Source organism: Rhinatrema bivittatum, chromosome 3 (assembly GCF_901001135.1).
Source record: "Rhinatrema bivittatum chromosome 3, aRhiBiv1.1, whole genome shotgun sequence".
NCBI lineage: Eukaryota > Metazoa > Chordata > Amphibia > Gymnophiona > Rhinatrematidae > Rhinatrema > Rhinatrema bivittatum.
In genome coordinates this window covers 156,541,965-156,568,593 of record NC_042617.1, presented here as the reverse complement: position 1 = coordinate 156,568,593, position 26,629 = coordinate 156,541,965, and the positions used below count along the sequence as shown (strand labels likewise).

Here is a 26,629-nt window from a genome sequence, read left to right as displayed (position 1 = left end):
TCAAACGGGGATTTATGTTGCAGAAACTGAACTCTCAATTTCATCTGCCATTTAGATGTCCAGTTCCCCAGTCACACAACGTTCTCCTGCACGTCCTCAGTCCGCTCATGTTTTAACCAGTTTGAATAATTTTGGGTCATCTGCGGCTTTGATCGCATCCCTCATCGCTCCCTTTTTCAGGTCGCGCATGAATACTTCACACTAGAGATGTGAATCGTGTGCCCGATCGTTTTAACGATCGGGTTCGGCTGTGGGGGGGGATGGAAATCTGATCATTATGAGATGTGAATTGGAATCGGTTCCGATTCCAATTCACATCACTAAATTTTTAGTGAGGCCCGCGCCGATAAAAAAAATCCCACCCCGACCCTTTAAAATTACCCCCTTAGCCTCCCCCACTCTCCTGACCCCCCCCCCCAAACTTTTTACACATACCTGGTGGTCCATGGGGCCGCGGGGACCGATCTCCCGTTCCCACGCTATGAGCTGCGCTAAAAAAAAGGGGGCGACCTATGACATTGTGACATAGTGAGGGCAAAGGTAGCGCCGGCGCCATTTTGAATACTGGCAATACGGCCCGAGTGCAGGAGGTCGCTCCTGGACCCCCGCTGGACTTTTGGCAAGTCTTGTGGGAGTCAGGAGGCCCCCCAAGCTGGCCAAAAGTCCCTGGGGGTCCAGCGGAGGTCCGGGAGCAATCTCCTGTACTCAGGCCGTATTGCCAATATTCAAAATGGCGCCGGCGCTACCTTTGCCCTGTCACATGGTAAGGGCAGAGGGCCATCGGCGCCATTTTTATTAACGCAGCCGATGGCCCGAGAGCGGGAGATCGCTCCCCGCACTCCCGCTGGACCACCAGGTAATTTTAAAATCTTTTTTGGGGATTCGGGAGGGTGTTTTGATTATCGGATCGGGCGCAGCCGATAATCAGAACTCAAATCGGGCTGGGCGATAAAAATTTTAAGATTTGGATCGGAACCGATCAGATTCCGGTTCCGATTCACATCTCTAATGCACATACGGCTGTTGCCTGGACATATTTACTTCTGCTATTTATCAGGTGTAAGTCAGGATAAAATTCTTTATAGTCAGATCCTGACTGGGTGAAGGATCTGGGTAAACTGGGGGGAGTGTAGGCTGAAGAACCAGAAGGGTCTCGATGACCTAGAGATAAACTGGGCAAACTGCTGGACTAATTGCTAAAATTGGTCATTTCCTTCACATGCAAATGTGATAAAACATGTTGACTCGCATGTGTAAAAGCTGGTAAGTGCTAAAAAAAAAAAAAAATATATATATATATATATATATATATATATACAAACAGTATTTCCTCATGCAAATACTTAAAATTAGGAGCACACATACACGCAAATAGGAGTATTTTATATAATGTGCATTCAGTTGCATGGACAATGTAAAATTCATGCACACGTGGGCTCGCGTCTACATATGCACGTGCTTGTTTTAAAGTTACCGTCCCTGTGCATAACATGGCTTTTGAAAATTGCTACGATATGGGCTATTGTGCGTAAATCTTTTTGAAAATTACCCTCCTTGTGCATAAATTAACATGCAGGAGTTACACATTGCAAAGAGCAGGTGTAACTTTGCCCTCCCAAGTTTGAGCACATTATTTTGGATACTTTTCAAAGCAGATTTATGCATGCAAGTCCACTTTGAAAATTGGTGTAACTTGATGCTTGTTTTTGCCGAGTTTCTTATGTGGGCTGCTTGCAAATTTCCTCCTTGTGCAGTGTGGAGTATTATCAAGTTGTCAAGAGCACTAACCGTATCAATCATATTGCAAACAATTAAAAGCGAAAATGTAAACAAGCTTCCTGTGCAGCCTTCTAAATCAGGAAGTTTCTCATATCACTCTTCTGATGTCAAAATACCAACATCTTAAAATAGTAGAGTTAGAAATGCTCCAGTTATTTGTTTGCACAGGATGGAAGGCGTTGAGGTGGTTCTTCTGTGGAACATAATCCATCCCCAATTAATCTGTGTCCTCCTAAGGATCCAGTCCCTGACTGATTTTCAAAGAGCAGTGAGCTGTTGCAGCTTGCAGAGCGGGCAATGCAGCCCTGCGCGTCGCCAAATCCATTGCTTGGATTATTCAGTATGACAGTCTTTTGTTGAAATAAACATGTTTCATGCAAACTGATAATATAAGAGGTCGGAGGCTTTATTTATCCAAACAGATTTGTGAAACCGCTGATGATAAAACAGACTTCGCCACATGCCACATTTGATTATGGATGGCATTTAGAGTGTCGCCCTCAATGACCATAATAATTTTGTCAAATTTGATGTTTGGGCATCGTTTAGTACTATGAAGATATCAGCTGTCTTGTTAGCTGATTGTTACAGATCAAAATATAATATTTTTTTTGTGTGTGGGGCATAATTGGGTTTTTTTTATCTCTGACTTTTCAGCAGGTAAGTAATGTATGTTTGTTGAAGCTTCTAAGAATTCCTACTTCATAATGTGTGTGTATATATACATGTGTGTATGTGTGTGTGTGTGCAGAAAAACATTCCAAAGAAATGGACAAAAGAGCACTAGTATTGTTGATATGGTATTAATTAAAACAGAAATCTTTATTAATCATTCTCAAAAAAAAATAAAATAAATGAACACCTTAATGTTAACAAATGTGGCACAAACAAACAATCATGTAACCCTTACACAAATAAGTACTGATAAGTTAAACATGGATCAGTTGCAGACTGTGCACTCCTATGGCGTGAGTGCTAATACATTTGTTGTCAGTGCTTGGCCTTCATGGCACAATTACTTTCAAGCAGACCTAAGTATGTTACAACAATAATGAACATGAACACAGTCTGCAATTGATCCGTTTAACTTATCAGTATTTATTTGTGTAAGGGTCTCATGATTGTTTGTTTGTGCCACAAACAATCATGAGACATTGTTTGTTGTTGTTTGTTGTTTGTTAACATTAAGGTGTTCATTTAGTTTAATTTTTTTGTGAATGATTAATAAAGATTTCTGTTTTAATTAATACCATATCAACAGTACTAGTGCTCTTTTTCCATTCCTTTGGAATGTTTTTCTGCACCTTATATGATTACATATTACCTGGTCTTTTGTATTTGTATATATACATATATATGTGTGTGTATATATATATATTTATATATATATAGAGAGAGAGATATAGAAATATATATAGATATATGTGTGAGTGCATGTGTATGTATGTTAGTGGGACCCTCCAGTCTTTGAAGACCACATACCTATCAGGTTCTCAGGCTATCCCTAATGAATATGCATGAAGAAAGCTTTACATGCACACTGCCTCAGTTGTACACATATATTTCTTTTAGGGATATACTGAAAACCTGACTGAAGTACGGGCCTTGAGGATTGGAGTTTCCCCACCTGATATACATACAAACATACATATCTTTCATATTTGTGTGTGTTTATTTATTGTAATCCACACTGAACATGCATTAGAAGATGCAGACTATAAGATTTTAAAATAAATAAATGTGTATATATATATTGATTTGAGGAGTAGAAAATTAAAGCTTACTTGCGTTAACAAATATGCAGTGTACCAGAGCTATTGTCTTTTTCTATTAATCATGCTCATGAAATTGAGCTCAGTTGAGCAGACTGTCTTAAATAAAAATAAAATGTGTTTTAATTAGACTGTATGGTGAAGTTGGAGTTCTGTCGACATCAAGCCATTTGCAGGCCGCAGTGGTGGACACAGATGCAGAGCCTCAGCGTGTCCTGTCCAAAGAGGATTTTCTGAAGCTGATGCTCCCAGACAGCCCCTCTGCGGAGGAGGGCAGGAGAAAGGTTGGTTACCCCTTTTTTGACAGTGTTCGCTTGTTGCAGGAAATTGACTATGGCCTGTTTGCTGTCACATCGCAAAATGATTTAGGTCAGGGGTTGCCAAACCCCCTGTCCTGGGGGGATTCCCAGCCAGTTTTTAGGACACCTTTAATGAATATACATGAGAGAAATTTCAATGCACTGTCTCCGCCGCATGCAAATTTATCTCATACATATTCATCGCGGATATCCTGAAAACCCAACTGACTGGGAGTCCCCCAGGTCAGGGGTTTGGCAAACCCTGAATTAGGTTGCAGCAGAGCATTCCTTGAAACCTGAACTCATCAGGGGTCATTTTATAGCAGCTCACCTCAATTAGGTAGCAAAAATGTGTGTGTGTGTGTGTGCACTAATCTACAAAGCAGTGTCCTCTTTGAAAATCATCCCACCAAATGTGCCCGCATATAATTACACCTGCTGTTGTGTGTGCAGAAAAGTTTCTGGAAATTTTTACACTCATACTTTTCAAAGTCCAGAAGTATGCACGTCAGTGCAAACCCCTCCCCAGTTCTGCCCCGGGGAATCCTTCACTCGGTCCAGGTAAATGCCCATGCCAACAGGCAGTATATGTGTAAGTTTACCCACATATCGGGCGTGGAATTTTCTAAAAGGCCATTACTGCTTGGAAATACTGCTTTAGCTGTAGAAGTGCCTGTGAAAACTGCCATTATTAGGTGGAGTATTACATGTTGCCCTTTGCAATGCATACACTGCACGCATTTGCTCTTGTATAATCAAGGATTAGAGTAAGTTTATACACTAAACTGGCTTTGGATTGAATTCAAGTTTCTGCTGTAGCATGGGGTTAGCTGGATGAAGTATCGGCACACATCGAATTCAAAGCTTGTGCTCATAAGTTTACACACCCCTGGCAGAATTTGTAAGATGTGTAGCATTTTAAGAAAACAAGAATGATCAAAGCACATGGTCTGTTATTTTTAATATGTTTCAAATTAAACTGTTATGCATCGCAGAATAGCACAATCATTAAGCAAACCATAGCAATAAAGGAAATAATAAAATGGTCCTGTTCAAAAAGTTTGCATTCCATTAGGGGGTCATTTTCAAAAAGAGATATGTGCGTAAATGTAACTACTATTATAGCAATTTTCAAAACACATTTACTCAAGTGAAGTGCACTTAGTCAAAAAAATCGTATGGACAATTCAATGGCATATATTGTAGCAGTTTTCAAAAGCCCATTTACTTAAGTACAACCCAGTTTTACTCGAGTTAATGCTTTTTAAAGTCAGGACCTTAGTTCTTAATATCATGTATTACCCCCTTTTGCATCAATGACGGCTTGCAGTCTTTTGCGATAGTTGTGAATGAGGCCCTTTATTTTCTTCTGTGGTAAAGCTGCCCATTTCTCTTGGCAAAAAGCCTCCAGAAGCTGTAAATTCTTTGGTTGTCTAGCATGAACTGCAGGTTTGGGTTCTTCCCAAAGTGGGTCAATGATGTTGAGATCAGGAGACCGTAATGGCCACTCCAGAGCCCTCACTTTCTTCTGCTGCTGCCAGTGGCTGATGAATGGAAATTCTTCTCCAATATTTTCTGATAAAGTGCTGCATCCTGCCATCAATTTTGACTAAATTCCCTGTGATGCTGTAGCTCACACCTCCCCAAAATGCCGAAATCTACCTCCAGGCTTCACGGTAGGAATGGTGTGCTTCCCTTCATAGGCCTTGTTGACTCTTCCCCAAACTTAGCATTTATGGTTGTGTCCATAAAGTTCAAATTTGGTCTCATCACTCCAAATTATTTAGTTCCAGAAGTATTGAAGCTTCTCTAGGTGCTGTTTGGCGTATTGTAAGCAGGCTGTTCTGTTGTGTTGGTGCAGCAGGGTTTTTCTTTGAAGCTGGCACAATTCAAGAACCTGATTATAAGGGAAATGATTGTTTTTGTTTACATAGCACAAAATAAAAAAAAAATTGAACTGAAGACCGATTATTACTTGTGACCCGACGTATGTGTGGAAGCACAATAATTAGCTCCGACATTACGGGTATTATGTAGGGATGTGCATTAGTCTAGGACGAATTGACAATTTCAACGAAATTGTCTAATTCATCTTGTTTCGGCCACCCCGAAAAATGAAGGAAATTTTCCCGGGTTAGCGTGCTAACCCAAAATTCGGGTCAGCCGAAAAAAAAATGCGGGAAATACGAAATTTCCTGCGGTTCCCCGATAACGAAGCCCAAAACGATCGGACCATCCGATACACATCTAGTGTTATGATGGTCTACCCTGCCATGCCATGGGATGTCATTGCAGCAAGAAAAATTAATGTGTGTCACAACTAATTAAAATCAAACAAGGCACAGGTGTGGATACCTTCCCTTCACTGCCACCTCAACATGCGAGGGTCAACTTGTGTATATTATCAGCCCATACATTCAAGGATATGCAAACTTTTGAATAGGACCATTTTATTATTTCCTGTTTTGCTATGGTTTGTTTAATGATTGTACTATTCTGTGAAGCATAAAATAGTTTAATTTGAAACACATTAAAAATAAGAGATGTGTTTTGTCTGATCACTCATGTTTTCTTAAAATGCTACACATCTTACAAATTCTGTCAAGGGTATGTAAACTTATGACATAAACTATGATATAACTATATAGGTGCTTATTTAAAAATATGGAGGGCACTGTAAGTCCAATTTCTGTGTTTAAAAGTCTCGGGTGGCTTAGTTGTTTGCCATTGCTTAGTACAATTTGGCCTAGTTGCAACTACCGTTCCAAATTTCCACATAGACTTTTGCCCATAAGACTGAGGCAATGAAACAGCAGGAGGAGGAAAATAAATAAAAATAAGCAAGTGCAGGAATGTGAATTGTTTTCTTGGTTCATAACATAAGGCCACGATGGAACCTCAGCCAAGTCTCAGTGTCTGAACTCTAATCTCAAGTTCCACCATGCACTCAATCCTAAGAGCCTCCGTGTGCTCCCTTGACCCTGGTTAGCCTCCGGTATTCTGCCCCCCCCAAGGAAGGGAGTGAATGTTATGTCTCTGATTCTTACTTCTTTGCTGACAGTTAAGGTACTGACTATATTTCAGACAGAGAAAGAAGACTTTATTTTTACTTAGAATCATGTAAATAACCTGACAGATGGAAGAAGGCTTGGTTAGAACTGTACAGAGAGCCTGCCCACCCTCCAGGCTTGAGCTGGAGGAAGTAATTCTGGCAGACAGGTGTAGAGCCAGCCCTCTGCATCACCATCATGCCAGTTCTTTCATCCCACCTGAAAACATAAGAGTGGGCCTCTTCTCTGCAAATTAAAGCAGATTTTTCTGCTTTTTTGGGAGGGCTAGAACAGCATTGAAATGGTTCCTGGTGTATTTTCCTCTTCGGAACCTGTTGGGGAAAGTTCTCTCATGGTGCTGCAGATTCCTCTTCCACACAGCAGAACTGTTTCAGAGGTTTATAAACAGAAAGTCAGCACTGGTCATGGGAAAATAAATTTACTATAGATAAAATTCCTGCCTGCCTCAATATTCTTAGGCTCTCCCTTTTAGTAATCTTTTTAAGGCAAAAGGTGTCCTCTCTCTATCCTGTATTCTCTCTGTCCCTACAAAGGCCTCTGTTTCGCTGTCCAGGCTTCCTCAGGGGAAAATATTGTTCATTACTATTCTTGGGTTGATACCATGGACTGTATTTAGTGCAGAGGACTGGATCGCTTATTGTTGATTCTACTAGAGAGATTAAATGTTGTACACAATATTGGTATTGATGCCTGATTCCGGTATTTGTTGTATAAAAGAATTTTCAAACCAATCTTTTTAAGCAAACATTTGTCTAACCTTTATATGTTGCTTTGTCAATTCAGTGTCTCAAGACTCAACTGTTGTTAATTAACAGCTTGCTAAATGCAGCATAATCACCTGTGAATTTCCACTGTCTGAAAACAAAAATGTATATCTGTTTGTTAGTTCCCGAAACCCCTGCTTGATTGAACTGTAACTCATGAGAACCCTTAAATGTGTAAACTACAAGACCATAAACTCTGCCTTTCACCTCTTATTGGTAGCCACAGTATGTTGCATTAACCCCTCGGTACATTAAATAGACTGTTCTTCATCTGTTTACCAAAGCTGTCCCTAGCTTGGCTGCATGGCTCCAGTTTAAGCAAGGAGTTATAAAGCTGTGTTGCCTTCTTAGCATGTTGGAAACCTTTTCAAGTCTCTTTGCTGGAAGTGTATTTGGAGCAGACGTCTTTGCAGTACAGACGCTCGTGTCAAATAGGGCTCTTTGCTCTTTGTATCTGGTGCTCATTTGTATAGAACTTTACTGACCCCTGTGGAAAGCTTCGGACACAGGGCTCCTCAAGATCAATTTGTATAAAGTTTTCTTGACTTCTGTAGAGAGCCACAGCCAAAGAAATTCTTGAGAGTTCTGCCTTCCATTGTACATTTGTAATTATGCTGATTTGGTTTGCCTGTGTTCTAAGAATCTTTTCTTGCTGCAGGCAAGAAGATTTCCTCAGCCATCTATACTCTTTCAACGTGGTGATAACGACCCAGCAAATGAGTTAGCACTTTAAGTGGACTTTGTTGTACCTAAGGGTTACTGTATTTAAAAAAAATGCTTCCCATTCAGTGGCTTTATTCAGACCTTTAGGGTAAACTGTGTCCCATTGGTAGATGTATCTTTGTTCCCTTCTTTGTAACTGAAGGGAAATATTGCCCCCCTCTTGTCAAATTGAGTTGCTGTACGACAAAAAATGTTAAATCTTGGAGAGAATGATTGTGCTTAGTCCAATGTTGAACTATCGGGGTTTCCATTTTCCTGGGACGGATGCAACTTGCATATTGGATCATTCTGGTTTTTATAGCTCTCATGGTGTGGCCAATGTAAATATTATTGCAGGGGCATATTATTGCATAGATTACTTGTTCGGAGTTGCGTGGGTAATGTCCACAAAGGTAATGAGTTCTGGTGCTATTGGGTAAAGCAAATTGTTGGATCTGCATTGCGTGACCACACATGACACATTTGCCACATGTGAACTGACCCCTAGGTGTCGAGCTGGATGTGGGTTTGTCTCTGTATGTATTTATAAGCGTATTCTGTAGATTCCACCCTCTTAGATTTGCAAACATAGGGGTCTTCTGAAAAGGAGTATGGTCAGATAGTATATTCCAATGTCTTTAAATGATTTTTTTGGACTTCACTTGTGCTGGTGGAATAAGGCAATACACATGCCATTCTATGTATGGGTTCTTTCTGTGATGATTGTAGTAGCCACTCTTTGTTGGCATGCAATGCTCATTTGAATGCTCATTTGATAATTCAGTGAGGATAACCTCTCTGTAAAAATCTGTTCTTCATGTTGTCTGCTTCAGTGATGTATTCTTCCTTTGAGGAGCATATCCGCCAGAGACGGAGAGATTGGCTCATTGGGATGTTCTCTTTCAAATGTGTAGGCTGGTGGCTTTGAAACAATAAAAGTGAATTTCTGTCTGTTTCAATCATGTCCAAAAAAAGAGTTTTTGTTGATTTTTGCAAAACGAAAACTGCAGATTTGAATCCTGCTGGTTCAGCCACCCTTCAAACTCTAGTTGATGTTCGAACGAAGAGGTCCAAATGAAAAAAATGCCATCAATGAATCTGACCCACAACCTAATGTGTTGCCAAAAAGAAGAGGTATAGATATGCGTTTCCTCAAATTTCGATACATAAAGGCATGCCAACGATAGTGGCCCTCTTTGCTGTGCCTTTGATTTGATGGAATAAACTGTTCTGGAATTGAAAAAGGGTTTTTTGTTAGGGCTATAGCCGCCAAATCTGTCACAAATCGTTGATGGCCAGCTGATAAATCAGTGTTCTTTAATGACTCTTTGATAATCGTTATGGCTGCCAATTGTGGAATATTAGTGCACAGTGTTGTTATATCTGCTGTCACCAGCCACTCTGTTCTGGCACACCCCAAAGACTCTTCAAGTTTCTGAATGAAGTGGGTGGAATCTCTATTGTACGATTTGTGTAGAGGCACCAGTGGATTCAAAAACAAGTCCACATATGTGGATAGTGGTTCGAGTAGTGACCCGATGCCCGATATGATGGACCTTCCAGGAGGGTCCTGTAGAGATTTGTGTATTTATTTATTTATTTATTTATTTAACAGTTTTATATACCGAAGTTCTGGATACCAAGTAAAAATTAGGAGTGACTTGATGTTTTTGAAGCAGAAACTCAAACTCTTCGTTATTAATAAAACCTTATTGTTTACCTAATTGTAGAATGACTGAGATGTCTTGGCTTAGCCGCTCAGTTGGGTTCTCTGTTAATAAGTATAGAAATGTTCATTCCAAAGTTGTCAGAGTGATTCTGCTTCATATAGAGTTTGGTCCATAACCACTACTCCTCCTCCTTTGTCTGCTGGGTGAATCACAATAGAGTTGTCATTTTGTAAAGCTTTGTATGCCATAATTTCTTGTTTGCTTCAATTTTGAAAAGGTTTGCACACTTTCTTTTCCATCTGCCCCAAATCATGCAGTCCTATATATACAAATTTATTTGTAAATTAAAAGTGGCAAATTGTTTTGCCAATGATGTCAACACATCTAGTACAGAGTGCTTTGCACCAAAATCATTTTGGGTCCCTCCCGGTCCCCCAGAACCTATGTGTCACATTTTTAAAAAACTAGTATTACATGATTTAGGGCAGATGGAAAAGAAAGTGTGCAAACCTTTTCACAATTGTAGCAAACAAGAAATTATGGCATGCAAAGCTTTACAAAATGACAATTCTGTTGTGATACAGGCTGGGACTGTTTCTATAGAAAGGGAGTCAGGATGTTGGGCTACAACATTATGGGCCGGATTTTAAAAGGGTTACACGCGTAACCGGTCTTGCGCGCATCGGGCCTATTCTAAAAAGGCCCGGTGAAGCGTGTAAAGCCCCGGGACGCGTGTAAGTCTCAGGGCTTGCAAAAAGTGGGGAGGGGGTGTGGGCAGTCCCGGGGTGGGGTCAAGCTCCTGGCACAGCGGTCATATTTGCTGCTGTGCCGGGGATTGCGCGCAGGCAGTTGGCCGGCGTGCGCAACTTGCACCTGCCCAGAGGCAGGCACAAAAGGTAAAACAAAAATTTTAGGGGGTTAGAGTAGAGCTGGGGGGGGAAAGGTTAGGGGAAGGGGGTGGGAAGATCAGGTTAGGGGGGAGGGAACGGGGGAAGGCAGCGCGGCTCGGCGCGTACAAGGTGCACAATTGTGCACCCCCTTGCGCGTGCCGACCACTGATTTTATAACTTGCGTGTGCAAGTTATAAAATCGGGTGTACATGTGCGCGCATGCAAGCTTTTAAAATCTACCCCCATGGGAACACTGACTTTAAAAGCAGGGGTTTCTTGAGCACAGGATGAATAACTGCACATGCTGCTGTGAAATAATGGCAAGCAAGAAATCCCACAAGACTGTTTTAAAAGCTACAACCAAAGAGGGTAATTTTTTTAACCATGTGGGTGGGATTGAAGTCTGCGTGCAATCTGCAAGCTCAGGCTTTAGTTTCAAAGCAAGCTCATGCACACAAGTTGACTTTGAAAATGCTCGGCTCATGGGGCCTGATGCATACAAATGACCTCGCACGGAGTTATACCTGCTTTTTTCCCAAGGCATGATTTGGGTGGGGTGACTTACATGCATAAGGCCGAATTTTTATTCCCCTGCGCGCGTAAAAAAACTGGGGTTACGCGCGTGGCCGGGCCTTTGCGCACGCCATGCGCATCTTCAAAGGGGGCCCGGCCACTCTCGTATCCCCTGTTACGAGCCGAAGTGCCGGGCCCAGATAAAGGGGCGAAGCTGGAGGCGGCCGGTACAGTGGCCATTTGCCGCTGTGCCAGGGAAGTGCGCGCCGGCAGCCTGCCGGCCCGCGCAAGTTACTACTGCTCCAGAGGAGCAACAACTCGAAAAAAAAAAAAAAAAATAAGGTAGGGTAGGTTTAGGGGGTGGGGAGGAGATGGGAAGGGGAAGGAAGGTTAGAAAGAGGGGTAGGGAAGTTCCCTCCCAGTCCACGCCTTAATTGGAACAGACCAGGAGGGAACTGGGGAAGGTCGGATGCGTTACCACGCAGGAATTGCCTAAATCTCCATCCCTTGCACGCACCACCTGCACATACATGCGTGGATTATAAACTCCGGTGTGCATGTGCGTGTGGCCCAGCGATTTTATAACTTGCGTGCACATGGCCGCGCGCCTCTTTAAAAGTCTACCCCATAATTTTTAAAATCAAAACACGTGCATAATTTCCGTCGCCTTCCGAAATGCACCTCCTGCCCCCTCTCGCCCCCCTCCCCCTCCCCACCTCCATTTCACTTGACAGAAGTAACTAGGTTAAGCGTGCACACGTTTTATGCTCTCACTGAGCCCCGAGCTATTTTGTATCAGCCAATTATGTGCATAAAACATGACTTTATAGGCACAAACAACTTTGAAAATTCAGCCCAGTCTACAGGCATTTAACAAGAACTGTCTCTTGTAGAAAACTACCTATTTTACCCCCCTTCTAAACCTGATTTACATTCAACAACGGCGTCTTGTCAGCGTGCTCTGCTGCTGTTGGAAGTAGACTGCTCCTCACATGTGGCTGGCCCACTCAGAATGTCAGGATATTAAAATCTAGTCATTTCACATTAATATCAAGCGGCCCTAATGTATTGCGTTCAATAAATGTTGCCAGGGAGGGATAACCTTTTATAGTTCTGTAAGCCATCATTGTAGCAAGGTTATTGAAGCTTCATTTGGTATTGCAAGATTAATACTACTATGAATATTATATCATACATTAACCACGGGCGATGTGCTGCAAAATACTTAGAAGAGCAAACATAAGAATCCATTGCGGCAGACAGACTGAGGGCCCAGTATGGTGATATTGATGCAACCACAGCATTGTTCTCTGCTTCGCCGGCGGGGGGGGAAATTGAATTCCAACGACAGCCAACAGTGGGCCCTGACTTTTACAGTCCAAGGTACTGATACACAGACTTTAGGGAAAAAGTGCACGGCTGCTTCTTCAGCTGAGTCCCAAAGCAAAGCACGTTCAAGCAGCATTGCCTGAATTATCAAGAAGGCTGCTCACCTTGTAAAAATGTTTCTAGCAGTAATTTTGTTGTGGGTTTGACACTTGCTTTTTGATTGTTAATATTACTACCCTTAACCTAAGGCTTAGGGGAAACCCGCAAGGAACAACAGTCACTACAAAAAGAAACTTGCTGGGCAGACTGGATGGACTATTTGGTCTTTTTCAGCCATGATTACCATGTTACTATGATATGGTGATAGACAGACTCTCTGTATGACAGGGAAAAAAAAAGTGCAGTTCGGTTTTCGAAAGGAGTACCTGAAACGGTAAGGGCAAAAAAGATTAACATTCAAAAGGTGCATGAGATCTCAGAAAGAGGAGAGCAGGGAAAATATTTGGGAAGGCTGAGGGAAGCAGGAAAGGTGGGAGAAAAAATAATAGCTAAGCCAGACAGATCTAACCTCGTAAGTGCTTGCGTTTCCACTAGGACTTCTTGTTATTAGGATGACCATACAAGATCCCTTGTTTTAATCCAGCACCCAGCTCTCTCCTTGTCTTCCAACCAAGCTTGGTAACCATCTAAAGAGCTACCAAAACTGGTGAGGCTGTTGCCCAAACATCCAGCCTCCTATATTAAAGTTTACTCATGCAAATATTCAATCTCATTTATGTGGCACCATACACAGTTTTCTCTTGTTATCTCTCTGTTCCAGCTTGTGCTCCAAACCTCTCCCTTACTGTACAAGTGGCCCTCAGTACTAGGGGTCCTGAAATGGTTTCACTCCCAGGCGTGCAGGGGTCTCTTAACCATGGTGGAATTCCTTCCCAAACAATGCCTGAGGTCCAAATGCTTTTCCAAATAATGCAAATCTCTCAGCTTATCTTTTCTTTCCAGGACAGAGAATTCAGTGGGGGTGGGGGGATCCTCCAGTTAATCTCTTACTCTGGATTCACCTCTCCAAATGTTATGGGATCACTGAATGAAACATCCCTTGAAGAATAGCAGGGAAGGTGGCAGAAAAACTTTCTCCCAAGCTAAAAGGCAAAAGCTTTATGAAAACGTCTCCATCGCCACTGTCCATCCAAGAGGTGTGAGATGGAATCCGCTGCTGTCTCGTCGAGTCCTTCCCAGAGAGAAGGGGATTTTTCTTTTCTGAGCAAGGACCAAGGAATCAAGAAAACACCAAAAAGTAAAGATTCAAAATTGTTATTACAAAAAAAAAAAAAGAAAAAATCCTGAGACAACCTCACCAGCCAGGTTTGGAATAGTTGTCTGCCTCCTTCCTATCCTGGGCCAGTGAGGCATGAGGCCTAGCTCACCAGGAATAGGGAAAACAACAAAATGTCTGCCAACTTAAAATGCTGCGCTGATCTACCGCCCTGTCGGCCTTTGAGCGGAGAGGAGCTCACCACACCAGCAGCCTCACAGGGAGGGGGGGGGGGATGTAACAAATAGTATGCTCCTCTCTTAAGTCCTTTATCTCCTGACCTTGTCTAGCGCCAACTAGTGGAAATCCCAAGAGGGTCTCTACATTATATTATTTATTCTGGTTCTGTTCTCTTGACCCTCTAATTTTGATTCAAGCATGGTGTTATGTTTTTTCAAAGTCGACAATTGAGTTTGGAGCTGTAAACTGCTTCTATATTGTGACTTACTGTCTTCTGCTTCCACCAGCTTATTTTATGTTCAGTGATTATTTGGTATAAAACTCCTAGTCGAAGTATTTATTTTCTCCAGTTTTCTTCAAGCAGTGCTCCAATATTTTTTTTGCGACAATTTTAACGCTTTTTTCTGTTGTAAATTTGTGATTAACTAAGGTCAGTAGTAGTGCTAGGCTTCAGATACTTCATTTCTTTCTTTCCTTTGGATTTTGAGCAGCTATTCTAATTTCATGTTCATACGTTCGATTAAAAGAAGCTTTAAGCTGTTTTTATGAATTTTTCCTCATTATGCCAGGAGGGAGTGACTGAGTGGGTCTCTAGTAATTAAGGGAGTATATAGAGCTTATATTCCTCCTGCAAACTCTCTGTAATGTCCTCTCCTTCCTGCAGCACCAGAATCGGGGTAAAAAGTGGGAAAAAAAAACAAACCTCTGAGAAAGTACAACCCATGGTTACTAATGATGATGGTGCTCTAGCACCCCTTGTGGAGTTGCTAATGTTTTATATTATTTTATCTGAGCATGCTCTATTTTTAAGTTGAGTCAATCTTTGGAGAGCTTGGGTTCAGGCCAGATGTCTTTCTCCAGCACGTAGCTTTATAGGATCCCAGCACTCTGTAGAGCAATTGTAGACTGTGCCAAAAATGTAATTGGACTCCTCTTCTTGAGGTTTGCAGTAAATCATCTTTTTGTGAGTATCTATAGTTGCATTAGCCCACTGTGTAGTGAGATCTCAGATTACATGAGCATTATGCCTGATGTGGATGATAAAATGGTATCAAACCAATTTAACACACATGATTGGAGCACCATCTATTTGGGATTTCATTAAACTATAAACATCTACCTCCTGGCTGGAATGTTTGTGAGTCATGTTATATGTGGGCAAGAAAATAAACCAGACTGTGGGACTCAACTAGTGTCTCAGTGTTTCATTTTAGAGTCACACGAGACAATGGAGAGCAGAAAGTACTGGATAGAGGGAACACGCAACTCCGGTTCTTTGGGAGATAGTGTGGTGTGAGTTACAAAAGCCACTCAGGTTCTTGCCGTTCAGAGAAGCTTATCTGTTCTACAGGGGAGTGTACATACACCTATAGGTACTTGAACTGTTTAAAGTTCAGCTCTTGTTTAATATATATCCTCTCCATAATCTAGACTCAGCTGTACAGGGAATATAAAAGGCAAAATTCTGTTTTGTTAATCAGTTCCTTGAAAACTCATAGATCCCATTCTGTTTTGCTTTTATGTCAACACTCCTTGCTTCTCTTGTTCATGAGGGCCTCTTCTGCCATTTCATGCAGCATTCATCTGGGCACCCCATGTGAGAGCCAATCATGTGTCAGGACTACCCCCCCCCCCCCCCCACACACCCCTCAATAGCAGTTTTCTGTCTCTGTCTCTTTTGTGGGCAGCATTGTTAGCCTCCTCCAAGCCTCTCTCTCTTCTTACAAGCACTGTATCTCACAGGGGCAGGGGCCTTCTGAGTCTCTAAGCTCTACTTCCATAGTCCAAGTGTGAAATGCACTTGGCCATGAATCAATTCCATGAAGAAGTTAGGCGTGATCTCAGATTTCATCTACTCTCTCATGCATATTGTTGCCAGAGGATGTGGTTCGTGCAGTTAGTATAGCTGTGTTTAAAAAAGGATTGGATAAGTTCTTGGAGGAGAAGTCCATTACCTGCTATTAAGTTCACTTAGAGAATAGCCACTGCCATTAGCAATGGTTACATGGAATAGACTTAGGTTTTGGGTACTTGCCAGGTTCTTATGGCCTGGATTGGCCACTGTTGGAAACAGGATGCTGGGCTTGATGGACCCTTGGTCTGACCCAGTATGGCATTTTCTTATGTTCTTATGTTCTTATGGACCCTTGTTGGGGGAGTGAGGCATCTCAGTGGAGACCACCTTCTTCCTCCTTTCCTCCGAGCCACAGTGAGTAGGTTGGCTCTGGGTTTTCTCCACAGTACAACCTCCTCCTGATAGGTTGCAACCCACTGTGTACTCTCTTCTTGAATCCAGATACTGTTAGCAGAGCATTTTGCAGAAAAAAAACCCCAAAGGAGAATGGATAAAAGGAGTCTTCCCCAAACTACACATGGGTAGTCAATTTACAGTACTTTCAAAAATACGTGAGTGGGTGGAGTAGTTTTCCTTTTTACACTGACTGTAATTGGTCTAGTAGCTCTTCTGCTACAATCTGCTCAGGTTCTACCATCTTTTCTCTAGTCTCCAGTTGAAAGTAACCTCCAGTTCTTGTGGACACCAATGAGCAGGAGTTTTCAGGATATCCCTAATGAATATGCATGAGAGAGATGTATTTATTTTATTTATTTAAAAATATATAATCTACACTATCTACAGTTCTAGGCGGTTCACAAAATAATGGGGCGGATTTTCAAAAGTCCCGGCGACACGCGTAAGTCCCGGGGCTTGCAAAAAGGGGAGGGGGCGGGGCAGGGTCAGAGGCTCCCGGCACAGCGACCATCGCGCGCCAGCAGTCGGCCGGCGTGTGCAACTTACTTCAGCCCCAGGGCTGAAGTAGGTTTTGAAATAAAAGAAAACCGAAGAAAAAGATAGGGGGAAAGGGCGGGGTAGGGAAGGTGTGGTGGGGAGTTGGGAAGTTCCCTCCGAGGCCGCTCCGATTTGGGAGCGGCCTGGGAGGGAATGGGGGAAGACAGTGCGGCCTGGCGCGCGCAAGGTGCACAACTGTGCAACCCCTTGTGCACGCCGACCCCCAAGTTTATAACATGCGTGCGCCTATGTGCACATGTTATAAAATCAGATGTACATTTGTGCACGCTGGGTAGCACACGCACATGTACACCCACGCGCAGGTTTGAAAATTCACCCCAATATGCATAATAAAACCTTCAAAAAAGACCTAAAAACATTAATGTTTCGCAAATGCTACACTGACCTTCATACTTCTGATCATCCCAGCTCACAATTTAACTTTCATCCAAAAACCTCAGAATAACTTCTCTCCAACCAGAACCTACATACCCTCCTCATCCCACTTAATAATACTGTCTGGACTTGAAATGTTTAACTTCTGTTTAATATCCACCTTGTTTATACTTGTTGCACAATTGTTAAGAAAATGTATATTTTGTAAACCGTTATGATGGCTCTACTGAATGACGGTATATAAAATTCAACAAATAAATAAATAAATATAAATAAACATAACATCAACAAGAAGCAAGCAAATTACTAAAACCATATATAATAACTAGACCTCAGTCACAAATAGCTCCCTCTGCTTCACATGCAAGTAAACACAATACAATTATATCAGCTCATTGAACCACTGCTCAAATTAAAAGGCGTTTAATAGCTTCTGGAACTGCACTTCAGAGGACTCTACTTCCAAATCCTCTAGTAATAGAGGACCGACTGACCACCCCAAACAGTGTCATCCTAGATTCGAAAAGATGTACTTGTCTAATCATTGGAACTGACAGAAGATTCCAAGAAGAAGATCACAAAACTCGAGATGGTATATAAACTTTCAGGACCAAATTAAGACAATTAAGTACGATACCATTAATAGCTTTATACACAAGCACCATAATTTAAATTTAATATGCCGACAAATTGGCAGCCAATGAACCTTGAACAATGCTAGAGTCATAGGATCCCAAATTCCAGCTCCAGATACAAGTCTTGCTGCCACATTCTGAATGATATGGAAGATCCTTAAAGCGGAGGAAAGAAAACCTATGTACAAGGCATTGGAATAGTTCAAAGGTGAGATGACTGGTGCATGCGTAACAGACGTAAGATCCATGTCAGATTTAAAAAATGGTTTAAATTGACGAAGCATACATAATTTAAAAAGTGATTTCCTCACAACATTTCCTGTTTGAGGCTGAACCGACAAGGACGTTTCAAGTATAAATCCTAAATCACATGCCTGACGAGAGACTGGAATATCAAGCCCTTCAAATTTAATTATTGATGGCATACCAGGTGAGGCAAACCTAACGCAAGTACAAAATCTTTGTTTTCTTCGTGTTTAATACTAGTGTCCTGTAGCTTGTCATACGGTCATGAATGGCATGAAAACAGCTAGAGACCTTCACTAATAATGCTTGTCATGCCTGCAATAATAAGGACATAAAGCTGGATGTCATCAGCATGCAGCCTATGACTGACCCCCAATTCAAAAGCAACTGTCCAATCAGGAACAAATAAATGTTAAACAAAGTAGCAGGCTATCGCAGAGCCTTGAGGTACCCTATTCTACAAGGGAAACAGTTAAGACTGCTCATCACCCTGATTTAAGAAGAATTTTCAGGCATACCTCAGTATGTTGCCAATAAAAAAAAATAAATTATACCCTATAAACTCCAGAAGGAGGCTTTCTTTGGCTTAATGCCACGTAGTAAGAAGGGCATTAGTAAATCTGAGAGATTGAGATCATTCCCAATGTACCCTGGCTTATGAATGGGGCTCATTCCTGTCCAGGTATGTGCAAAACAAACCATTTGGAGACACTGCCTCATTACTACTGGCTGAGACTGGAAAGAAGTTTGCATACAATTGAAGAATTTGCATACAGTTGAAGCAGTGTGCATGCACGTATTACCTCATACTTATTCATTAGGGATTTCCTACGCCCGCCCGGGTAGTCACACAGCTTCCAAGTTCACCTATCACAAACAAAATGCTACATGATTAAATTATTTTGTCCTCAACAAGAACAGTCTCTCCTCCTCTCTCATAGTGGTCCTTAACTCAGCCCTCTCTTCTGGTGTTTTTTCCTGCATTCTTTAAATGTGCTGTAGCCTGTCATGTCCTCAATCAATTCTTCCTCAGTCTGCAGTCTGTCTCTAACTATTGTCTGTGCTCGTTAGTCTGTTTTCTGTCTAAGGTTCATTAAGAAGCTGTCCACTGCCAGATTCTGAGCTGTTCTTTCCCACTGCTGCTGTGGACCTCTTTTAAACTGTCTGATGGCCATCATACTCTACGTAATGTGTCCTATTCCAACTGCAAAATCACCTCATCGTAACTAGACTGTGGAAGTGGGAGAGTTTGTAAAGCTGAATAGTTTGTGTGGCTGGACAGACTAGATAAGCTGTAATGGTCTCTTTCTGCCGTCATCTTTCTATATTTCTGTCCAATGGTCCATCTGGATTTGTCATCTGCATTTAATGCTTCTGGCTTCCTTGGGTGTTTCTGGTTCTGATCTGGTTCCGTTCTTGACTAATGTTCCAATTGTTTCACAAACTCCTTCTCACACCTCACCCTTGTCTCTTGGTGTTTTCCTCAGGATTCAGTTCTTGGTCCCCTCTTCTTCACTATCAGTTTTCACACTTTGGGACCCATTTGTTTTCTTTCGATTCCTTTTTTGAACGTTTCATGGGTGACAGCCAGATCTAGCTATCCTTCTGCTCCTTCCTCCTTAGTATCGGCTGCTCTCTTTTCTGTCTCTTGGCTGTCATAGATGTGCTCTTGCCATCTTATGATGAATGCCTCTAAAATTCATGTCCTCTTCTTCCCTGCTAAGGAGGATGTACCTTTTCTGTCACCTTGTTTTCGTTCCATTGATTTCACATACACCCCATCCCCCCCGTCCCCAGCCCTTCTCAGACTGTTTTTGTTAATTTAGGTGCCATCTTCAACTCTTCCCTTTTTCAGTTCTCATATCTTCAGTAGCTGTACAGCACTTAACCAGTTTCACATTTGTAACGTGTGTTCCTCTGTTTTTCAGTGCCTGCCCCTTAATTCCTCAGGCTGTTTTCACTTTACCCTTGATTATTCTAATGGGGTGATTGCTGGTCTCCCCAACTCATTGCTGCATCCCATACAACTTTTGCCATATTTTGCTACCTGTTTTTGTTTGTTTGGTTTTTACAATAGTCACAGTGCTCTCATATCTCATCCCTTTTGGCATAATTTCCTTAGTTACCTGCTACGTTCTTTGCTATGTTCAAAATTCTTCTCCTATGTGTTTCCGTGGGCTTGCCCCCCTCCTACTTTCCTGCTCCTATCTCTCGCTATGTCCCGCCTTACCTTCTGCATGTCAGCACGTGCACCTTGCTTTCATACTCCACGTGCTAATCAGGCACCTTTGCGCCTTGGTGCCTTTCCTCTCCAAACGTCCAGAAGGTTGCTTCACTTTCTGGTCCTGGCCTGAAACTAATATCTATAAATTATCGTTCCTATCACCTTCCCTATCTCGGAACTGATTTTATCTAGCCATCCCTGCATTCACTTTGTCCAGACCATGTCACTCATTTGTGCCTTGCTGTGCTTTAGTTAGTTAGGGGTAGGGCGCCTCATGAATAAGATGAACGTGTGTGCATGGATGTGAGAGTCTGGTTCTTTACCAGGAAAATAAAAAGGGTCACGTTTCAAATCCGTTTCCTCAGGTAAAACTGTGCTTTGCCCATGGAAATGGTCTTTTAGGACATCGCCCGCCCTATGTGCAGATAACTTTATGTGGGTAATGCCTGTGTGCACATAAACTTTACCCTCTGTGGGACCGAGGCCTTGCCGGGGAGTGGCTTGCGCTTTTGCTCATATTTCTGAGGTTTTGTAATTTTTCTGTTTGTATTTTACCCCGAAAAAAACCAACCCATGCAAATTAGCAGGTGTAAATGTGTACGGGTGGTTTTCCTGGGGTAATTTTTAAAATGGTTATGCATGTGAGTTCACTTTGAAAATCAGTATAAATTCCGGGGGTGACTAACTTTGCAGCGATGCAAGCAAATCTTAAAATTACCCGCAAAATGTCTTTCTGGGTTTCTTTTTTTTTGTTTTTGTGTTTTTGTGTTTTTTTAGAACAGGTTTAGCAACATATCTCAAACTTTGTACACTGTAAATCAGTCCATAACTATTATTTCTTGTCCATTTTGCTATTTTTAGTTCTCAATTTATGGGAATCTGTCTTCAGGGAGAGCTCTTTACCGCACTCTTTCCGACGAGAGCATATGTAGCAATCGGAGGGGCTCTTCGTACGCCAGCTCGCGCAGCTCAATTCTTGATCAGGCCTTGCCGAATGATATTTTGTTCAGCACTACTCCACCATACCATAGCACATTGCCTCCTCGAATGCACGCCACCCATGGAACAGGAAGTCTGAGAAGTAAGTGTTCCAGGTTTTTTACTAAAATGGTTACATTTTATAGGAAGTAAAGCTTGCATCACTTCTATTATTTTTTTGTTTGATGTGGTGGGGGGTTTTTTTCTGGCGAGGGAGGAGAAGTTGCCGAAGCTTTTTTTTTTTTTTTAAATATGAAACACTGAGGCATACAGTGCAACCTGGTTTTCCATATATTAAGTAATGAAATTCATGTGATATGTAGTACCTGATAGATGACTGACATAGCCAGTGACATTTAGAAAGGTTATGTTTTGCTAACAAAATGAAAAGGTTAGTGTACAAAAACAGCTGATGACTGAGGAAGCGGAGTATGGAGATGTCTGAATACTTTACTTTTAGTTCATTAGACAAACTTGTCATAGCAAGAGATGAGCAAAGATGCTGGAGAGTTCGCTTTAAAATTGCAGAGACTTTTCACTCTTCTGCAGAACTTTGGCTCTGCAGTGGTAAAATTTTAGTTTTGCGTGCCCTGTCAAGCAATATCCTATCTCGTCTCCCTGGACAGTGGCAGCCTTTCCCAGTGCTTTTCCAGCGGTGCTTTATCAACTCTGTCGCGTTCTGGTTCTTTTCAGTAGGACAGACTGTTCCGCCAGGAGCCTCAAGAGCTGGTTGATACCAGATACTTGCCCATTGGAGGAAAGAAGATTGTTAAATTTTTTTTTTTTTACTATTTTCCTAGGTCAGTAAACTTGTACACACATTTCAGTACCGCTGACATTCAATCAAGTTTGCAGATTGCTTGAAGAAATGAATGTAAACTTCTTAAAATAAAAAAAAGAAAACTTGAAGCTTGTGTAGGGATATCAGAGGAAGGGTTTCCGTTACTATTTGTATTACATCCTCATTACTAGCAGATATTTCCAGACCTTTTTCTCCATAATCTTCTTCCTGACACGTGTAACACCCACTCCCTTATGCTGTTATACCTTTGTTATTCTGCCCTGTCTAGACACACTTTCAGATAGTGTAAATCTCCCCAGTTGTCCGTCTAGCTTAAGGAAGATGGAATGGCCTGGAGTTTGATCAAATAAGCTTGCTTAACAGAGAAAATGACGGCAAAGTTTAAAAACAGACTAAGCAAAGAAATAGATACAGTGTTCAAGCTCACTCTAGATGAAATCCTTCCAGCTTTTATTTTAATTTGGAAACTTGGCTTTATGCTTCCAGGCCATATAGAAAAAAAAATACTTTTACTTTACCTCTGGATGGTGACCTTAATTATTCAAAATGTTCATTTAGTACATAAGATTTGCTATACTGGGTCAGAACAAAGGTCCATCAAGCCCAATATCCTGTTTCCAATTGTGGCCAATCCAGGTCACAAGTACCAGGCAGGATCCCAAGGGTTAGATAGATTCCAAGCTGCTTATCCCAAGAATTAGTAGTGGATTTCTGCAACTCTACTTGAATAATAGTTTATGGACTTTTCCTCCAGGAACTTGTCCAAACCTTTTTTAAACACAGCTACTCTAATAGCTTTCACCACATTCTCTGGTAATGAATTCCAGAGCTTAATTATGCATTGAGTAAAAAAATATTTCCTCTTATTAGTTTAAAGTGTCAACTAGTATCTTCATTGTGGGTTCCCTAGTCTTTGTACTCTTTAAAAGAGAAAACCAATTAATGCTTACTCGTTCCATTCCACGCATTACTTTATAGACCTCTATCATATCTCTCCTCAGTGGTCTCTTCTCCAAGAGCTTTAATCTGACCCAGTATGGCAAGTCTTATGTTCTTAAGATGAGGTCACACCATGGAGCCAATACAGAGGCATTATCATATTCTCTATTTAATTCTCCATAGCTTTCCTAACTATTTCTAGCATTCTATTTGCTTTCTTGACTGCTGCAGCACACTGAGCAGAATATTTCAACGCATGTATGTTAATGCTCTTTTATCGGCACCAGTGACCGACTTAGATGGCAATCAGCAAAATTTCTGCTCCCATTTAATGGTTGCTTCCCGCTTAGCAATTACGCACCACTGGAAATCAGTGACAGTGCCCACTCCGGCAGAAGTGTTGGCTGGGTTGAGAAGGCATCGCCGGCTCGCTTATCTGACAGCAGCAAAAAATAAACAGTTAAGCTCATTTTACAAAGTGTGGAAGGTCTTCCCAGATGGAGGTCTTACACAATCCTAAATAGAGCCTGGGCCCTATCATATCACTTCATATTGTATTGTACTGTATTTGATCATAGTACCTTCACTGAATGTGAAATTGCAGGTAGCTTAAGTAGCTTACTCTCTATCTTTTAACCAGTCCACAATTGGTCACTGCCTCCTATACCATGCCTTTTTAATGTCATAAGAAGCCTCTCGTGAGGGACTTTGTCAAATGCTTTATTGAAATTCAGATACATAGGGATGGTAACTTTCAAACCAGTGCATAGGCGCACCTTGGCATGCATATGTCAGCTCGCACCCAAGGCCACAGACATTTTATAACATACATGCACGTATGTGCGCATGTTATAAAATAGTCTGTCCGCACATACACATGTGCACCAAATTTTAAGTGGGCATGCGCAGGTGCACACAAATCCTGCTTATACAGGGGATTTTAAAAGTGGAGCATGCCGACACCATTGCCAGTTAACCCAGTTAAGGGGTAGGTCCTCTAAACCCCCCTAGTTTAATAGCCTTCACCCCCCCCCCCCCCTCAACTAGTCCCAACTCTTAAAACCCCACAAATTGGCCTATTTTTCTTTAATTTATAACTTACACTTCCTCCAGAGAAGAAGTAAACTTATGTAGCAGGGGATCTGGGTGCGTGCCCAGGTGCATAAGTATTTATTCACACATCTCTGAAATGCCCATGCCCCATGCAGAGAAACCCATGCTCCGCCCCTTTTTGAAACCTTTGGAGATGTGCACGCTTCAAGAGAAATGCACGTATCCAGGCGGCTTTTAAAATCCACTCAGTGCTCACAAGCCCGACTTATTCATGTATCCCCTAATGAATGCGTGTACTGGGCTTTTAAAATTCACCTTTATAACAACTGACTCACCATACATTTATTTATTCTCTCAAAAAATATATAGCAGATTGGTGAGGCAAGACTTCCCTTGGCAAAATCCTTGTTTGTTGTGTTCAGGGTGTTTAGTGTGCCCTTGGGCCTCAGCCCGGGCCCAGACGTTCAGGGCCGGGCCGAGGGTTGACGGCATGCTCCCGCATGGCTGAACACGGTCTTACCCTCTGCCAGGCCTGCAAGCTCCTAGCGCCAACAACATGATGTTGGTAGGGGAATGGTCCTCCGACTGTTCCGAGCCCTTTCAGACCTGCCACTTGATCGGCATTGGAGCAGCAGGCCTGGCCTGAGGTTGAGGGCAGACAGAGGCCTTGACACGTAGACAGGACTATGATTGATGCGACGGCATCTTAGACAAGACTGGGTTGGTGCGACGGCATCACACGTATGACGAGGAACTTGATCCAAACAAGACAAGACATAAGGCAGGAGGACATTGGCACTGTCTCTCAGGGTGCCCTACTCAGCCCACCCACGGGACTGAGTCGCAGACCACCCTGTCCCACTGCGCGCCCTACACAGCCCTTGCAGGCTGGTCACGGACCACGAGGAGAAAGGGAAGAGCGCAGGGAAGGTTCAGGCAAAGAGGAACTCCAATGACAAAGCCGGTGTCATCCGAAGCTTCCCCCATGGCTGGCAGGAACGGAGGCTCAAGAGCGCAGGGACCAATCCCACTTGCAGACCGCAGCAAGCTCGGGAATACTCTATCCGAGGACTACAGGAACAGAAGGCTCAGGAGCACCAGACGAAGACGCAGGAAAGAACATCCTGGACAGAAAGACACATCAGGACAAGGAAGATCATGGCGGAATATCAGGACATGGTCAGGGATCTCAGGCAAGACCTCAAGACAAGAAGACGTGGCACGAAGGCAGACGAGACGAGGAGCTCCACGAAGAACAGAAGACCTTACAAGGGTCTGGCAGGCAGGAATCTCCAGAGGGAAGTCACCTCGATGCAAGGCCAGGAACAGACTGACGAAGCAGCCCTTTATAGGGCTAGAGCAGGAAGTCCCATAAAGGTGGGGCCAGCACACTTCCTGTGCCTGGCCCTTTAACTTCAGTGAAGAGGCGCGGCCGCGTGCCTAGAGGAAGCAGGAGAACTGTGCAGGACCGCGGACAGCGGCCTGCACCGACGTCAACACGCAGAGAAGGCAGGACTGGCCTGAGATTCATGCCCGACGTAGGCAGCGGCTCCAGCCGCTGCAGGAGGCCCCGGGGGCGGCTCCTGCCGCCAATCCAGCCCGGGGATGCGGCCTTAGCACCGCGAAAAAGCTGATAACGTCTGGGGCGATCCCAGCCCCGAAGGAAGGCCGCGGCTCCAACTGCGGAGCAGAAGAGGATCCAGAGCGGCCTCCGGGTCATGAGGCAGGACAGCCCGCGGCTCCAGCTGCACCGAAGGCCAGACAGCGGCGTCCTGCCGTGTCAGATGAAGAAACAGGGTGGAAAGGTATGTCTGCTCGCGGGGAAACCCGCGGGCAGCACGGTTCATAACAGTGTTGGCTTTGTTCCATTAAACTATTTCTATCTATATGTTCAGCAATTTTATTCTTTATGATAGTTTCTACTATTTTGCATGGCACAGACATCAAACTCACTGGTCTGTAATTTCCTGGATGACCCATTGATCTCTTTTTGAAAATTGGTGTTACATGGGTAACCCTCCAGTCTTCAGGTACCATAAACTATTTTAATGATAGTTTACAAATTACTAATAGCAGGTCCGCAATTTCTTTTTTCAGTTCTTTCAGCACTCTGGAATGTATCCCATATGGTCCAGGTGATTTGCTATTCTTTAGTTTGTCAATTTGCTCTAGTACATCTTCCAGGTATGCTGAGATTTGTTTTAGTTCTGCTGAATCATCACCTTTGAGTATCATTTCATGAAAGATGTTCTTTCCACTATTATAGTTTTCTCACCTCATCTTT

At 42.7% G+C, this 26,629-nt stretch overlaps 1 protein-coding gene across 10 annotated transcripts in view; it reads left to right on the top strand.

The window, feature by feature from the left end:
* SIPA1L2 (signal induced proliferation associated 1 like 2) overlaps positions 1-26,629 on the top strand; it is a 492,084-nt gene that overhangs the window by 402,668 nt on the left and 62,787 nt on the right. For all 10 annotated transcript variants that reach the window (XM_029593863.1, XM_029593861.1, XM_029593864.1 and 7 more), the window contains 2 exons: positions 3,682-3,835; positions 21,435-21,654. In XM_029593863.1, coding sequence (XP_029449723.1) covers positions 3,682-3,835; positions 21,435-21,654 — 374 coding nt within the window. The remainder of the gene's footprint in view (positions 1-3,681; positions 3,836-21,434; positions 21,655-26,629) is intronic.